The following is an 18,924-nucleotide window of genomic DNA, read 5'->3' as shown; positions in this document are numbered from 1 at the left end:
ATAAATGTTTATTTAATAATATAAAATGTTTTCTGTCATTTTAGGTCGTTTTTATCATGCAGATTAAAGTTTAAGTGATCGTTTTTTTAAATAAGTTGGGTCTTATTTAGTTATTTGATGCTATAAAAACGGGAATGTGACGTCATAATTGGCAGCTTCTGTAAATGAATTAGTCCAACAAACTTTTTGTTTGTTTTGTTTGCAAACCTCCCGCTGCCCGGGACTGGAAAATGCAAGTTGATCTAGACCGGAAGCTCAGTTTTCCACCTGAGATCACCACAACTGACTTCAGGCCGGACCTGATCCTGTGGTTAACCTTGTAAAAGTCCCTGTTCATTGTGGAATGAACTGTGCCATGGGAGGCTACAATTGATGAGAAACCATGAACATGTCGGGAAACAGTAACCCAACAGTTTAATCCAGGTGAGTGAACATTAGTCAGGTGAGCTGCTTCACTTCCTCATTAACTTCAAGGTTCAAGGTATTTTATTGTCATTCTGTACATGTTGATAAATAAATAATAAGATAAATAATATACAATATACATTCAATGAGTAAAACATAGTTTAATAGACTAAATTTAGAAAAACTTTTCAAAAGCAGGAAGTTTTTAAAAGCAGTGTGTCAAATTCACATATAAACCAGAGCATACTTATGACACAGTGAATAAGAGGTGTAAATGATAAGAAGAGATCAACCCCTAAGGCAGGGAATTCATGAGTCTTACAGCCTCTGGGAAGAAGCTGCATTTGAGTCTTTTAGTTCTGGCTTTAACACTTCCTGAGGGGAGAGGATCGAAGAGTTCGTTTGCCGGATGAGTGGGATCATTCATAATACAGGATGCTCTGCTTCTGCACCTGCGGGTGTAAATGTCCTCAACAGAGGAAAGACTGCTAGAAGTTATTTTTTTGGCCAGATTTGACCACCCTCTGCAATTTCTTCTTGTCAGCAGCAGAACAGCACGCGGGTTTCGTGACATCATAGAAGTCCCATTTCATTGGCTAGGTGCCAACCAATAAAACGGCTCATTTGAACCCCCCCGCTCCCGCCCCCCTTTCTCTCTCACCGCCTCTCAGTTTCAAGTGCACAAGTTAGTTTTGCACCTGATATATCGCGAAAAGAGTAGCAAAAGTCAAGGCGCGAAATTTGAAATTGCAGTGACAGATTTGAGAAGTTGCAAGTGCCTAATTGAGGTAGTACCGCGAATGTGAATGTAAGATTAAACGCAAAACATATATTACAAGTTTGTGTCTGTCGTTGTATTTCTGTGAATGGCATTTTACACATTTGTGTCTACTTGTCTGCAGCTTCAGATTCAGAATACAGGTTTGTGACTATTGTTTGCGAGTGCAAATTTCAACATTCAACTTCAGATTTTTATTTTACAGGTTTTCACATTGGAGCTGTGAGTGTAAATGTTCATGTACAAGTACAAATATTTATTGTACAAGTTCTCAAATTCACATCTACGTGCTCTCGAGTTTTGCTACTATTTTACCTTCATAGATTTTTTTTAATGAACAGGCCACAGACTGTCAAAGTCCATGGCATTTCATCTTCGTCTATCGCATTTCGAAATCCATGGCATTTCATCTTCGTCTTCCCGACGAAATGCCGACTCCAGTTCTGCTAGCTTTTTACCAGTGTGTGGTGGAGAGTACACTCACTTTTTCCATCACCGCCTGGTACGGAAATTGTTCTGCTGCTGTCAAGAAGAAATTGGAGAGGGTGGTCAAATTGGCCCAAAAAATAACTGAGCAGCCTTCCCTCTGTTGAGGACATTTACACCAGCAGGTGCAGAAGCAGAACATCCTGTATCATGAAGGATCCCACCCACCCGGCAAACAAACTCTTTGATCCTCTCCCCTCAGCCAGGAGACAAGAAGCGTTAAAGCCAGAACAAAAAGACTGACACAGACATGCAGCTTCTTCCCAGAGGCTGTGAGAATCATGAATGCACTGCCTTAGGGATTGTTTTAAAAAAATTTTTTATTATTTATTAGAAGGTGTACTTGGGTATTAGGTGTCTTGTTTTAGGTAAAAGTATTATTTTTTTTAAAGTAAGTATTTAAAAAAAAATTTGTCTATTAAACTATGTTTTAATTATTCTATGTATATATGTTATTATTATTTTTACGCTGCTGGTCCTGAGTACGTATTTCGTTCTTATGTGGCAACATGTACATAATGACAATAAAAAAGACCTTGAACCTTACTCTTTAAAGGTAAAGGTCTTTCTTAGAACTGATAGGAAAATGTAGGATTTAACCTGAACGTTTAGATAAGTTATAATCACTTTAGCTTTCAGCATCCTCAGTGATAAAAGGAAAGATTCTCAAAGCCTCTAAAGCAGGCAAAGTTATTTATTAAGTTACACATTTAAATAAACAGACAGAAGAATGGAACAACTTACTGTATAGAAAACTTAGCTGTAACAAATAATGCACTGTTGTCAGAGCCGGACAGTAACAGAGTACATTTACTTGAGTACAGTACTTAAGTACAATTTTAAGGGGTCTGTACTTTACTTGAGTATCATTTTTGGGGAGTACTCATGACTTTACTCAAGTACATTTGAGAGGCAAATATTGTACTCTTTACTCCGCTACATTTCTATCCATAACCGTGAGTACCCGTTACTTCTTCTAAAAAAAATAAATAATTTGATCGGTGACAGCGCTTGTGACAGGGCGCATGTTTAACTGAAAGAACGAGCAGAGAGAGAGAGAGAGAGCCGGTCGCGCGCGTAGACACACTCGGTCTCTCTCGCACACTTTCGGTCTCTCTCGCGCAGTTCGTTTCGCTTTTGTCCAGTCCGGCGCCTCATACACATGCGCCCTGTCACAAGCGCAGCAGTTCATACTTTACTCACCGATCAAATAAGACTTTGGCGCAAAAACAAGTTCAATGCAGGAAAATTCATGCGTGAATTTAGTGAACTTAACTCAGTGAATTTAACTGAGTAGTAGGCTACATGACCATGCACTCGCACAAATGCGACCACATAAAATTTTAACTCGCACATTCTCAAAAAATGGTCGCATTTTGGTCGCAGTCTGGAACCCTGTGATTTGATTGATGAAAAAACAGAGAAACTCACATGTACACACAATTGTTAGCTGAATTTTCTTTTCTGATATTAGCCTACACATTATTGTAAGCTGAGCATTTGCTTTGATGTTCTTGAGTATGCGGTGTGTTTAACACAGTCAGGTTCAAATGTGGGTGCAAAAAATCCATTAAAACTCTAGCAGAGGTTTGTCAGAGCGTTGCCATTGTGCTATTGCCTTGTGGGCAAGCGAGAAATGTTAAATAAAGCAACATGGTAAAAAGATGAAAATGACTTGATTTTACTTTCAATTCATTTTACATTCTCCAAGGTATTATTAATATTAACATTTTTCATAACTCCATGTAGGACGTTGCTGTACATAAATGTAAGCACTGTGGCAGTAGTAATGCAATATTTAGAAAATGTACTCTTGATACTCAAGTACTTTTAAAAACAAGTACTTTAGTACTTTTACTCAAGTAGACATCTGACTGTAGTACTTTTACTTGTACTTGAGTAAAATTTAGCAAGGGGTATCTGTACTTTTACTCAAGTAATGAAGCTGTGTACTCTGTCCGCCTCTGACTGTTGTGCAGAAGAGGCCGTAAAAGCCTTTCTCATAGTGTGAGGTTACGCACCGGTGTGCGGGAGTGACCGGGTTAAAGCCTTTCTCCCAGATCAACAGTTACCTTTCCTTCTTATACCCAGAGCAAAGCATTGTTAAACATGAGTGAAATAACAACACCAAAACTGACTGACAGGAAAACAAAAGATACACGCACAGCAACGGATCTGGGCCGACACTATGTTGCTGTCTAGGTATGGCAAATGTGTGGTGATCAAGAGAGGAAGAAGAACATTAACATATTCTCCTCAATGCATGTTTAAGCAACAGTACTTTCAGACCTCTATTAAATTCATCACCATTCAGTTCAGTTTATAAGCTGTCAGATGAGACCAAACATGGCATAGTTACATATTGGAATACACTATTAGATAAACAGTATTTAGTTGAAAGCATATACAGTACTGTATGTCCTGTGAAGCAAATAGTACAGACGTGGCATTGAGGTGCAAATAACTCCATCTCTCCCGACAGAACCATCCTGTGCCTGGAGTGTCCCATCAGTCCTCTATCAGCATATTGATGAATCCCTTGCACTACATAGGCATTAGTAAATTGTGATGATGAAGGTCATTGTGGCACATTTAATTCACATGTACTCCTTTAAAGGGATTTCTGAAGTTGTAGGGCAGTAAAGAGTTCTAGTCATATTCGCTCAGCCCTACAATCTTATAGTGTTTAAGGCTAAATGTAAACTTAATGTAAATCACAAAATTCAGACATTTCACTAGTATTTGTACCGACCTCTGAAATCTTGGAATCGTGACAATTAGAGAGTTTCGGCCTGAGTCTGATTTAAGGATTCCCCATGTCCTCCAAAGGAATGTCATTGGGATCATGTGGTGGGTTATCAGAATCAGCCCCCTGAATGACATTGGGATCATGTAGTGGGTTATCGGCATTACCCTCCTGAATGACATTGGGATCATGTAGTGGGTTATCAGCATCAGCCCCCTGAATGACATTCAGATCATGTGGTGGGTTATCAATATCAGCCCCCTGAATGACATTCAGATCATGTGGTGGGTTATCAATATCAGCCTCCTGAATGACATTGAGAACATGTGGTGGGTTATTAGCATCAGCCCCCTGTAAGAACACAGATTCACAGAAGGTTAAAGTAATGAGGAGGATAGATGTTTCAGATACACAAACACAAAAACTACTACAGATTTGTGTTTTCAGTTCCTTAATATTAAACACTGTCTATAAACTGCATCAAACTGTCATCTCCTGTACTTCAGTATTACAAAATTACGTATTATGATATCAATATCACATCAAAACTGCTTAAACTGTTGTATTGACGATTTCTTACAAGACTTGCTGTCTGACAAAAGTTGCACTTTATGTTTTAATATGAATTGTTATTCATTTAATTTTGGCGTTATTTGTGTTTTTGATAGTTTTGACTGCCTCACTGGTGAACTGTAGTGTTAAAAATAAAGGACAACAAATTACTATTCATTCACAGTTTACATTTATGTTTGTATATTCAGTAGAATTAAATTAATATTCCTTGTTAACTCAGCTATTTGTAATAATTACGTGCTGTGGTACTGGTGCATGGGTCCTGCGGTGATGATAGTAAATCACAGCAGCAGTTACAACTGCAGAAACCAGCAGAACAGCAACAACTATTCCTGCTACAGCTCCTGAAGACAGACCTGAACCTGGAACAGATAAAGACAGAGAGACAATGTTAACAGCTCGACTGATAATACACCCAGTGTTTAACAATATTTTTTACTCATATTTACACCTTTCTACCTTATGCATACACATTTCTGGTCATCAGTTGTATGATATTGATTTAACTTATAAATGGCACCAGCAGTTAAAATCACTAAGACACTCAACAGAAAACAATATTCACAGGAAAACTGCATTTTTCAAGTTAATAACATTAGTCAAAGTGTCATTGAGTCAAAGTTAGCTTTTTTAAACTGTCCATACCCATCAGTTATTGGGTTGATTTAAAAATATAGAACTGCTTTTTTTTTAATTCCTCAAAAGAAAATGCATTTAAAGGGATACTCCACTTTAAAATGAAAATTCTGTCATCATTTACTCACCCTCATGTTGTTTCAATCCTTAATGAATTTCTTTCTACTGCTGAACAGAAAGGAAGATATTTAGAAGAATATCAGTAACCAGTTTCTGGTCTCATTGACTTCCATAGTAGGAAAAAATATATACCAGAAACTGTCTGGTTACTGATATTCGTCTAAATATCTTCCTTTCTGTTCAGCAGAAGAAAGAAATTCATTAAAGATTGAAACAACATGAGGGTGAGTATATGATGACAGAATTTTCATTTTAAAGTGGAGTATTCCTTTAATGGCTGAATTATACACTCACCAATGAGAGAAACACTGAATCTCTTCACTCTAATGATACCAAAGCTGTTAATAATGATGATGATCTGTAGTTCATATTCTCCAGAGTCTGTGTTTCTGGTGTTTGTGATGGTCAGAGATCCAGTCTGATGATCCAGCTTCAGTCTGTCTCTGAATCTCTCTTTACACTGAACATCTGGACAGATCTTACTCTGATCTCCAGTGATTTCAGCGATGACAATGTCATAAAAATGCCACATAATTAAATCATGCGTGTTTTTTATTACACTAGGATCTAAAGTTACAGATTCTCCCTCCTTCACTGACTTTCTCTTCACTTCATCTCGTTCAGCAGCAGAAACACCTGAAACACACACCAACAGATGATTAAAGTTTTAGATGAAAACAACAAACGCCACAACATGAGAACTTTGATCACAAATACAATTGCATAAGCCTTTTCTTAACTTTCAATCTGAAAAGAAAATATTTGTTTTGTACTCAAACCCATTTTACATGCATTACATAAAATCCTCATTTAAACAGATAATAACAGAAGCTGATCAGAGATGGTGTGATTAAACGCTGTCATCTCCCTCTGAGCTCAACTGCAGCTTCCTATGAAAAAAGATTCAATATTAAAACTAATAACTTGCCAATAGAAAAACTGTACAAGATTTTATAACTGAGAAAAAAAATAAAAATAAACGAATATAATTGGGGAAACAATAAAATAAATAAAAAAAATCAAGCAAATTACCAATATAGTTTAAACAAATATAAACTGCATTCAAACATTCACTAACTCACCATTGACAGTAACATTGAAGATATGTCCACTGATGCTGATGCTGATGATCTTCAGTTCATAAACTCCAGTGTCTGTGTTTCTGGTGTTTATGATGGTCAGAGATCCAGTCTGATGATCCAGCTTCAGTCTGTCTCTGAATCTCTCAGTGCCTTCATTACACTGAACATCTGTACAGGTCTGGTAGAGATCTACAATGATCCGAGCGATGCGAATGCCATTAAAATACCATTTAATATCTTCTTGTTGGTTTGTTTGAACACCAGTGTATAAAGTGACTGAATCTCCCTCCAGCACTGACACTTCATCTGATCCAACACCGAAAACACCTGGAGAAGAAATGAACAGTTTTTCTACAATATATTTGTAATACTGTTGTTTGAATCTCCCACAAAAATAGTGTTTAGCCACATTATATTTTAATTTGGCAGAAGCTTTTCTCACATTACATTCAAGTTACATTACATTACATTCGGGAGAGGGACGCCCGCTGAGAGGAGACCTAGGACACGCTGGAGGGACTATGTCTCCTGGCTGGCCTGGGAATGCCTCGGTGTCCCCCCGGAAGAGCTGGAGGAAGTGACTAGGGAGAGGGAAGTCTGGGTATCTCTGCTTAGACTGCTGCCCCCGCGACCCGGCCCCGGATAAGCGGAAGAAGATAGATGGTAAAACACACTCAAATTTAGATTGGTCAAGCAGCATTTACTGTTCTAAACGGAAATTCACTTCTTGTCTTTGCAAACCAAGTACACTTCAATTGATGCCAAATATTAGTCGTCACTAATCTGACGCAAAACGGTAACATATGAATCCGTTTAATTTTCTTGGGAAAACAATTTGAGGGTCAGTCAAAATCAATTGTAACTTTTTTACAACAATTGTAAATGTATTATGTCAAGTAAATGTATCATGATAATTTCATAATCAGTTCAAAGATAATAAATACAAAACATCAAATGCTCTGGAAATAAAGAGAAAATATGTGAACCTGACATTAGAAAATACATGATGCTGAGAGTCTCGGCCACTTAGCATCATGGGCCAATTTGAGCTACAAATCACCACAAGCCTCTTGTTGCAATTCATTATACCCAAACCAAGACAGAAACTTCTTTCACATGGAAACATTTGCCAACAATGGGAATTTGCATTCAGAGTTTACACCTTTTGTGAGCAGAATGTAATTTGACTGGAAGACACACCCTCCTTGTGTGCAGGTTATCTCTAAACTCTTAAAAACTTTACCTTTTGGTTTACTTCTTTGGGAATGAGACATTTGTACCAGTTGCACTGAAAATTTCAAATTTTCATTACACCAAACATGTGTAATACTGTATGATAATTATTCATAATAAACCATATAGATTCTTGGGTGAATTTTGGTGATCTCAGCATGAGAGAGAGGGAGTGAGGGAAGAGGGAAAGAGATATATTCTGAGGTGAGACTTCCGTCTCAAATGGTGATGCTAACTTCACAAGAGAGAGTTCAAATGTTAATTTCCAGAAAGGTTCTTTGTCTTCTCGGGGAGTGGTCGTTCCTCAACTAGACGGCCCGGCATTTTCTAATTTCTCAAGTCTTACATTTGTGATTTATTTGTTCAGTTTAACTCGTTAAAAATATTTAACACAGTTAATGCAGCATCTGTTTTGTCCTGGCATCCTTTGGCTAGCGTTACATTATATGACGATGATATAATTAATTCAAGTGCTATCAAACCATTCAAGTGCGCTAAGAAGGAAAAGAAAAAAACAAATATGTACTGGCACATCTGTGAAGCGGCTCTCTGTTGATACTGAGGCTTTTTAGGTCGGGCAGGATCTGTGATCTCTGACTCAGTTTGTTCACTGGTTTCCATGGCTGCAATATATGATGTGTTTTCCGCCAACTGGCAACCCGAGGTGTCGAAATACTATTGGGTAAATTGGCAGCGGGCAGAATCTCACACAGACCAAAACATAAACATACATTCTGTCACGGAACGCACAATTCAAAGAGGAATAAATAGCTGTTGCATTTTTATTAGAAAAAACTGAACAGCATGTTTTCTATACATATCTGCAAACATCTTATAGTACTTTTATTATTTAGTAGCCTATAGTATAGTATTACATACAGCTGGTGCTCTTCCATCATTTTTGGGCGAGAAATATTTTTTTTTTCTTCATCGGAATGGTACGAAACTTGGTAAAGGTTTTGGCACTTGCTATGTGAACACACGTACACAAAAAAACACGCCCGTTTTTTCTCAACACAAGCTCCGACTAATCGGTTCAAATGTCACATCACTAATTATTACATTATGTTATTGTTTACACTGTCAAAAAAGTGCTAAAATTTTACCTTTAGCTTCTCACTGTGGCAGTAAACCTCATAGGTACTAGGCTGTGTATTGGCAAGAATCTGGCGATACGATACGCATCACGATACATGGGTCACGATTCAATATATTGCAATATATTTCGATACCGTGCATAAGGTGATATACTGGGATTTTTTTAAAGTAGGACTATAATTTTAGAAAAAGTAATATTTAAAAAAGACATGATGTGCATAAAAGTCAAAGAAGTTTACTTTAGGTAATCAATTCAGTACACAGAAAATCAAACTGCCAGTTTGGGATTGTGGTTCACAGGTTCTTAGTGAGCAAATTTTTATATGCTCAAGTAGGCCATAATAAAAGAAAATACATAGCCCCTGTCACAATACAAAACAACAACGTGAACTGGACGAAAATGAATGAAATTGGATGAAAGTGATGAAACAAAATGAATGTGTCATATAGGCCTATTGAAATCAAGTTTTTATGTGATAAAAGATTTTAAAAGAACTGGATGCGCGAATGAGGCGAATTAGCGTCTACCGCGCCATGCTAAATGCCTCATAAATGCCTGCAAAGCATCTAATTTGTAAACAAAATGATTTACGCACTAAATCCATCATAAACTCCGGCACAATTAGCATAGACGTCACATCCCGAACCTCACAGCAATTGGCTGCCGTCTGCCGACCGCGAGAACTGCCCAACCTTTTGTCACTCTCGGTTGTTCTCAACGCTTTCTCCGGTCCGCTGTCAATCCCAAAATGCACTGCTGAGCGTGAAGCTCGACTTCCATAGGAATGAATTGAGAACGCTCGCTCCGTGCCAGTGGACACGCACCGTTCGGCGAGCCTGGCGAGGACACTAGTGGTGCGTCTCAGCATAGCCATCTAGTGGTAGGGATTTAAACAACAAAAACGTGAACCACTGTCTTACCATGAATATTTTTGGACGTAAAAAAAAAAAAAAAAAAAAAAACGATATTGCGTTTTTGAAAATCGATACAGTATTGCAAAATAAAATATCGCGATACTCGTGTAGGCTATCGATTTTTTTCTTACACCCCTAATAGGTACACCTTTGTATGTTCTATAGAATATCAGATGATGTCAACAATGTCTCCTCACTGACGTCACTCGCTTCTAAAACTTGTCTGCCGCCATCTTGAGTACCTGATTCACGTCAGTCGCAAAGAAACTAACTAGCTATACCTTCAATATGTTGTGCGGTGGGGTGCAACAACAAAAAGGAGACCCCAAAATATCCTTTTACAGGCTACCTCAGGACGAAAAAAACCTAAAGCCTTTTACAGGCCAACCTAAAGATAACAATATAGCCTACGAATTTTTCCAAAAAGTATTAAGTAATCAGTGTGAATTGGTTCATATACTGTCTAACAGCATGAGTTTATCGTCAAAGGTCAGTTTATCATTTAATCATCACATCCATAGGCATAATTTGCGGGTGGGACATGTCCCCACCACTTTTTGCTAAGGTCGATATTGTCCCCACCACTTTTGAAACATCTTGCGGCACGAATGTACCAGTACAAATAAACAAAACATCTCCAGTTAATTAGCAGAGCATTCATTTAGTTCGTTTGTTAAATAAGAGGCGATCTAGCGCTGAAATGTGTTGTCTTTGAAATCAAGTGATCAAAGTGCTCGTTGCCGCTGCGATCAGTGGCGCGGATACTGTTTGTTTGTGGCTCGCGCACAGTCTTTACTCGGAGACTTCAATCCGTTGTGGAGAGACTCTCTAATTCATTCCGGTGAAATTACAAATTAAAATGCACACAAATGTGTCCCTGCCTGATATACAACCACTGATAAACATAATCGGTTTTGTTGAAAAAAAAAAACTATGAGTGCGGATTAGAACCCAGAACCTCTGACACGCTTGGCACGCTTAAAATAGTCGGATCAACATATAATAGGCATAGGCCTCATTAAACGACTAATTATGTATGTATGTATGTATGTATGTATGTATATATATATATATATATATATATATATATATATATATATATATATATATATATATATATATTATTGAATGCCAGGATTGGTAGTTCGGTAGCAGCGGACAGAGGCTGGAAATACGCATCAGGTATCACGTAGGGATCACACCCTAACGATGATATTTTTTGAAAGTAGCGTTTCTTTTCATGGCGAGGTGCGAAATGTTGTCTTTTGTAGCCATTTACTGTATCCATATGAAGCTGTAAATCGTAGCAAGCTAGCTAATGCTTGTCAGTACCATAGTACTCGGTGGGTACTCAAGATGGCGGCAGTCAACTGGAAAAAAGAGCGGATGACATAAGAGGTCACGTGACTAATATTCATGTATAACCCTAAACTGTGCACATTAGTAGCCTAACATGATATGACAAGTACCCTTTAGACTCAGATATGGTACAAATGTGTAGCTTTGATGCAGTGGCAGCTGGTGAATAATTGTAAAGTTGGGGCTGTGGCATATCAAACAATTTCAGTTGCAGAGCAGGCAAAGTTAAAGAACATCTCCTTGACCTTGACTTCTGGTTATTCATAAAAACAGCCATGGTTAGTCAATTTACCAGTTTCAATGAAATTTTGGATACCTTCATGACCGATTTAATAAGACAGAGGACAACTATGTACACGAAACCAGTAACACTTTACAATAAAGTTTTATTAGTTAACATAAGTAAACTACTTTAGTTAACATGAACTAAGAATGAACAAAACTTCTACAGCATTTATTAATCTCAGTTAACGTTAATCTCAACATTAATGCACTGTACAACTGGATTTTTATTAACTAACATTAAGAAAGATTAATAAATACTGCAACAAATGTATTGCTCATTATTAGTTAATGTTAGTTAATACATTGACAAATGTTATACAGAGCGGCTATATAGATAAATGAAACTAAATTATTACATTTTTTACTAGAAAAATGAACCATCACTGAACTTACTTAAGATGGACTATGACGCTATTTTCTTTTAGATCTGCTGTACAGCAGAAACAAAGTTATTGCATTATTTCCTGTTTTCACTGTAAAGCTGCTTTGAAACAATCTGTATTGTAAAAAGCGCTATATAAATAAAGGTGACTTGACTGCGCGCCTTTGTCTTGTAGTTAAAATTGCACCTACAGACAGGGTTCTTACACATTTTCCATTTCAAAATTCCATACTTTTCCAGACTCAAATTTCCAAACCTCTCTGTAGATTTTCAGACCATATTCAAAGTGCCCCTATTATGCTTTTTCGAATATTCCCTTTCATGCAATGTGTAATGCAGCTATCTGTGTAAACTGGAGAAACTGGAAAAACTGGTTGAGGAACGACCACTCCTCGAGAAGACAAAGGAGCTTTCTGGAAATTAACATTTGAACTCTCTCTTGTGAAAGAGAGAGCACCTCTCACCCAAGCAATCCTAATCTACATTTCTTCCCTTCACTCATCCCTACCTGAATTCACCCAAAAATCTATATGGTTTAATGTGAATAATTAATTATCATACAGTATGACATGTTTGATATCATTTGAAATGTCTCAGTGCGACTGGTACAAAGGTCTCATTCTCAAACAAGTAAAACAAAAGGTTTTAGATAGATTTTATAGATAACTGGCACACAAAGGAAGGTGGTCTCTAGACAAATGGTCCCCTACTCCCAAAAGGTGTCAACTCTGAATGTAAATTCCCATTGTTAGCAGATGTTGCCATGTGAAAGAAGTTTTTGGATATATAATGAAATATAACTAGAGGATCAGCGCAATTCTGCACCTCAGATCAGCCCATAATGTTAAAGGATCTCAAAGACTTCAGCATTATGTATTTCCTAATGTTGGGTTTGCATCTCTTCTCTTTATTCCAGAGCATTTGATGTTTTGTATTGATTATCTTTGAACTGATTATGTAATTGGCATGATATATTTACCTGACAATGCTGACATAATAAATTGTAAACATCTTATTTTATTTTAATGGACTCATTAACTTATTTTCAGAAAAGAGTTCAAAAGAATAGTCATTAATTCGCTCACATTTCATGATGCACAGATATCATTAAAACCTTTTCATTTATGGAGTCAGATGAAATAACGAGAAAATACATATGAGAAAATGTATTTCATTTAATCAAAAATATTTTGCCGCGAGAAAAGACAGTATCACGCAGAGACCTTCCCCGCTGACCGGATGCCTCCATTGGGCCGATTGAGCGCGGGTTTACATCTGCAAAGTTCTGAAGACAAAAGAGCACGCAATAAATAAAGTTATTGTTTCTCAAAAGAAAGAATCGACATTGAACAGCCTAAACAAGTCATCAGGAATTTGAATCCCACTTCCGTGACGGCTACACGTCACTGGGTAACACATTTGCCTGATGCCCACCTATGTTCTATGTTATCCACCCATGAACAACTTGACCCGACCTCAAACACTGTAGCTGGTTCTTATCATGTATGTCGAGAAGTTGTGTATGTTTTCTACACTGCAAAAGTAAATTCTTTTTGTAAACACTTCCAAAGGATGAGGATGTGAAGAGTCTGGTTAAAATTACAACAGCAATACAACAGAAGTACAACCTTTTGATGAATGCTTCTCAAATATCCATGAAGTCTAAATGAGGTTTACAAAATGCTCCATGTCCATGAAAGATGGGACAGTACCCACTTTATCAGCAAGTATGATTATTTATTGATGTGCATATTTTCTACTGGGTGTTCTTCTAGCGAATCACTGAGAAACGTCCTGCTCAAGTCGTGCTAGCTATGGAGGTTCGGGTTGAATTTTTTTTTTTTTAGTTCTTTCTCGTTTCTTTATTTTAAACTGTTCTTTATTCTAAACTGTTTTAATTATTTTTAGTTCTTTCTTGTTTCTTTATTTTAAACTGTTTTGTATATTCTTATTTCTTCTGATTATTTTTAATAGTATGTAAAGCACTTTGAATTACCATTGTGTATGAAATGTGCTATATAAATAAACTTGCCTTGCCTTGCCTTGCCTTGAATAACTAATTCTTCCAATGTTTCATCATCGGACTCGAGCTCAGATTAATACGATAAAATCAACAACATTGTTACTTTCTTTAACAGTACAATCGCTAGCCTATAGGGCGTAATATGGGCATTTAGCTTCTGACAAGCACTGTAAGTGGTAGACCAATCACAGCAGACTGGTCTGTCTGGCCAATCAGAGCAGAGTATTCTCGTGACAAGGAGGGATTTAAAGAGACTGAATCATCGGACCTGCATTTGAGAGTCATTGAGAAATGTGGTGAAGTTCAATGCACATTATGAGAGAATGAAAGCGTTTTTTAGGAGACCTCCATAGCAAAATGTATATTTTCAGCCCCCAGAAAAATGGTTTTAAGCCAGTTATTTATATCTTTTGCTGTAGTATCAGTAGACATAGGTTATAGTATATAAAACTAAAAATTGTAATGCATAAGCATGCAAAAACAATCGCTAAAAATCTTGTGTGCATACAATGCAAAAGTCTGTACACACAACTGTGCAACAGTCTTAGGCACGTTAGCCTAGTATTTTCACCCCAAAAAGTGTTTTTTAGCCGGTTATATAGTTTGCTGTAGTGTGTCAGTAGGAAATATCAGCTTACATTTCCTAACATTGATTTTGCGATTAATTGTGAAGATTTTTGTATGCACAAGGAGACATATACAGTAGTGTATACAGACTTTTTACATCATGAAGTTTTATGTAATAAAGTTCTGGGAGGAGCACGTTCAGGTACTCAACGAATCAGCACAAGATGACGCTGGTATCACCTCTGTCCCATGACAGTTTCACAAAATCCCTTCACCTGCATCACCTCACTCTTGGCTGGTTTTCTAACCCAGTGAAAGGGGGGATAAATATCTATCTCACATAAATGTTTTCTAAATCTGTATCATAAATCTGATTTCATGTATGTGTGAATGCACAGGATTTTCTTTGCATGCTTACGCATTACAATTTCTAGTTTTATATATACTATAAACTATGTCCTTTGTGTGTCCCTGTCTTACTATGAAGAAAAAGAGAGCATTGACACACATGATTTAATAGAAATCTAGGCCTATTTGCTCAAGATTTGTCTTTCCTTAGGGTAGTACCTGTAATATCAAGGCCTAATGTCCAATTTAATGCATCCTCTGTGGCGGTGGAGAATGACACGAAATGGGCTGATGGCACAATACTCTATTAAGTTTAATGGTTTCTCATGCACACACGAAAGTCTGTATATTTTTTATTTTTGCAAAGGTCCTTTGAGAGGCTCTGTAATACGGTGCTAAGAATATCATGAGAAGAAACCCAAAATGCTTATAACCTGCCACAATCATTCAGGTGTGTTTGACAATCACTAAAGAATCGCAAAACAGCTGCCATGAAAACACACTTCTTGTATGATTAATTTATTTTCATTAAATTCTTTTAAATTCATTAGATTTTCTATTATAGAAAACTAAATAGGGGCAATGATCTTAAAATACAAATAGTTTTCCATACTCTGCTTTCTTTTTTCCATACTTTTCCAAACTGTAGGAACCCTGTACAGATCAGTCCTGATTTTAGCAGTGGCTGGTCATGGGCGATGAAATAAGCACCCTTGTCAGATTATATTAGAAAAAGCTAATTGACTAAATTTGATCTCATATCTTGAATACGTTTATATCTTGAATCAGCAATCAGCTTAACTTCTACAAAGTCCCGCCTCCTGGGAGCTCGCCCCACAGCCGAACTTGAGATGTGCAGAGAGGCAGAAGGGACATATGGGGGAAGCATATATTTTACACAGATGGTTTTCTACATATTTGTATGATGTGATATTTATTTAAATAATTTATAATAATAATTTTGTGTGCATGTATGGTTCAGGGAGGACGGCGCCCTAGCTCCCTCTATTGGCCAGCCACCACACGTCATCCCTTACGAAAAATAACCATGGTGTCACATAAGTAAAACTGTAGTAACCAAGTTTTTTTATTAAATTTTTTATTGATTGATTATCATTATTATTACCATAGTTTTACTACAAATATCATGGTTAAAATTTGGTTACTGCAGTGGTAACCTTGGTAAATGTGTGGTTACTGCAGTTTTACTGTAAATAGTTGAACTGTAGTAAACCAGATGGTTCATTTTCCAAAGGGACTGCCAGCGACCATAGACTGTAAAAAGCCAGTGACAGGCTGTTGTTGGATATTAGGTACAACGATTGCACTTTTTTTCTGACAGTGTATAATTAATAACAATTAGCCTGCAGAACATAGCATGATCCATGTGTACTTCTAAAGTTTAATAAGTTTTAATAAGTCAAATAAAATTGAATTGCATAAACTAATTATAAAAAACGTTACATGTGCACTTTCCATTGTTCATTGTGAAATAGGCTAAGTCATGACTCCCCAGTGCTTCTCTGTCATCTGACAAGGATTGTTCTGGGCTCCCGAAAGCATCGTACATGCGCAGAATCTAGTGTTTGAAATGGTTCCTTATGACTGCCTTATAAGGATAAATGCTATTATGTTTTTGAGGAACTCAGCCCTGTTTAGGGGAGTCAGCAGTGAACGTTCTCTGTGATTGGCTGAGCATGTGTTTCAGAATTTGCGTTATGATCTGATGACCAAAAGAAATACTTCTATAGGCTACTCGGCAATTATGAACTAACAGTTTATTTTTTCACTACAAATCGTAGGCTATTTCAAACATTAAATTTCAAACAATTAAAATCACTGTTTAAAAAAAAAATTGTATCAATATTTTATGTGAAGGGTGGCCATTTCCATAACACCAAAAAGGAGTACACTTTGCGGCATTTAGTGAGGCAAGAATAAATGACTCTGTTGTACTCGCAAGTTGCAATACAATTTTGTCCATCATATCGATGGTATCATGGTACAGTGATTCTGAAATAGCCTATTCTATTCATTGCCAGACAATTTGATCTACGATATATCTTGATGTAGACCTATGTGTAACAGAAGAGGGGAAAAGTGTTTGTTCACAGTAGCCTCTTTGTATAAAGACATGATTTCTGTTTCAAAAACTGACCATGTCTCGCAAAGTGAACAGTGCCAGGAAACATAACATTTCTGGACTTCTGGAAATAACATAAATACATAAATAAACAAATAATGAATGCGAAAAATAAATAAATACACATTTCCACTGCCCTGGTTACATCTAACTTAATTCTGTAACCGTAGGCGCTGTTTTCACACTCTACCAAAGCTAATACTAGGCTACTACTGCAGTCACAGAAAACACAGGGATAGATTGTAACAAGTTCTTACCAGTGTCGAGTAAAATCAGTATCACCAAGAGCGAATCAAAGAGAAGGACGTTCATTTGCAGCACGTTTTGATTCTGATCGTAAAATCATTCTGTTCTTCTCCATTAAAGGCGACGCAGTGAAATTAACATGATGGAAGCCTCGATAATGGAAGAGCTTACGTACTTTACGGAGCTTGTGACGAGGAAAAAAATGGGCGTTTCAGATGAAGCCGCGATTCGAGGCTTGTCAGAGATTGGCCCTGTCCCAAATGGCACACTCCGGACTTGTGGACTTCCTCAGAGTCCACACTTTGGTGACGTCATGTAGTGCAGACCTATAGGGCCCTTGGCGCGAGTCCACGAGGGCGCATTGAGAGGTATTTTTGGGACAGACTTGATCAGCACGCCGGAAATAACGGGCTGTTTTTTTGTTTTTTTGTTGTTGTTGTTGTTTTTTTTTGCATTACAATGGAAATAATACAAAACAATGAACATGAACATGTGGGGATACAGAGAAAATGAAAGTAAATAATAACAGTAAATAAAATATTTTTACAATTTATATAAAACTTGTTCTATAATACAGGATATTTTCGAAGCTCTTTTATTGGAGGGGATTTTTTGAAGTGAAGAATAACTGTAAATCATAAGCAAAAAATTTGCAACTAGGTTTGAATTTAAGGTATCTTGCTTTGTGAATATGATATTTACCCATCGTACAGAAAAAGTTTAATATATCATCTAGCTTTTTATTTTCAGAGAAATCAGAGTGAAAAATAACCTTACTGACAGAAATATTACAGGCCTGGTTGTTGTTGGACAGGAGAAATCACATTTTTTGCGCTCCAACGTCTTATCTCCATGTCAACTACACAGCCTATTACAGTTCTATATTTTGATATTGTGCATATCACCTGGGCATTAGACAATAGATACACCATGCTTATTTAAATGATGTATACAGTTGTACATAATAATACATAATGTTCCATTTGAACTAAGATTGCAATTTTAAAACATAATGAAAATGTGCATGAGTTTCAGATGAATTTACAGGTTTCAATATTCATACTATGTTTACATATGACTCAGTAAAGCCCTGCCATTCGGTTCTATTTATTTAATGAATCATAATGCGATCGTATTATTAAACGCGCTATTATTATGTTTGAGACATCAACCACTGGTCGATGACCATAATGTTTGTATAAACTGTAGGTAACCACTGGTAAAATGTACATTTAGGTCATAAAAACGTCTCAGGTTACGACTGTAACCTATGTTCCCTGAGAACAGGGAACGAGACACTACGTCAGAATGACGCTATGGGGAACGCCTCAGGCGTGACAGGTGTCTGAAATCAAATATCATCTCACAGCAATCATGCTGACCGGCGACAGCCCGTGAATCATTAGCGTGAATGATTAACGTGCAACCTGCAAGTATAAAAGGGGCGCTTTGCAAACATGACAACATCCTATCGTCTGAAGGGACTGTTGCAGGCAGGC

The 18,924-nt window shown here is 37.1% G+C and overlaps 1 protein-coding gene across 3 annotated transcripts; it reads right to left on the bottom strand.

Moving 5' to 3' along the window:
* Window positions 1-2,347: 2,347 nt before the first annotated feature.
* LOC311084778 (uncharacterized protein) lies at window positions 2,348-17,615 on the bottom strand. Of its 3 annotated transcripts, XR_014606602.1 has the most exons (6): window positions 7,295-7,811; window positions 6,827-7,153; window positions 6,039-6,380; window positions 5,226-5,350; window positions 4,422-4,766; window positions 2,348-4,213 (listed from the first exon to the last, which is right to left on the bottom strand). XR_014606602.1 is itself a non-coding variant. In XM_084117048.1 (5 exons), the coding sequence occupies exons 1-5, from the start codon at window positions 17,489-17,491 to the stop codon at window positions 4,473-4,475; spliced, it is 1,143 nt and encodes a 380-aa protein (XP_083973174.1). In that variant the 5' UTR covers window positions 17,492-17,615; the 3' UTR covers window positions 2,348-4,472. The 3 variants fall into 3 exon arrangements, 2 of the variants coding, with proteins under 2 accessions (XP_083973174.1, XP_083973173.1); XM_084117048.1 differs by lacking the exon at window positions 7,295-7,811 and adding an exon at window positions 17,437-17,615 and having other exon boundaries at window positions 2,348-4,766; XM_084117047.1 differs by having other exon boundaries at window positions 2,348-4,766.
* Window positions 17,616-18,924: the final 1,309 nt, after the last annotated feature.

Source organism: Abramis brama, assembly GCF_963993115.1.
Source record: "Abramis brama genome assembly, chromosome: 6".
NCBI classification, from domain to species: Eukaryota; Metazoa; Chordata; class Actinopteri; order Cypriniformes; family Leuciscidae; genus Abramis; species Abramis brama.
Note: the sequence above shows the minus strand (reverse complement) of the source record. Positions and strands in the feature narration are given on the sequence as shown.

Bases quoted from the DNA above. Each gene is read 5' to 3' on its own strand.
- LOC311084778 (XM_084117047.1), bottom strand. From the start codon at position 7,526: ATGCTGCTTGACCAATCTAAATTTGAGTGTGTTTTACCATCTATCTTC. The intron at 7,154-7,294 runs GTAATGTAATGT...TTTCTTCTCCAG, and splicing joins CGGGCGTCCCTCTCCCGAAT to GTGTTTTCGGTGTTGGATCA. The intron at 6,381-6,826 runs GTGAGTTAGTGA...TGTGTGTTTCAG, and splicing joins CTTCAATGTTACTGTCAATG to GTGTTTCTGCTGCTGAACGA.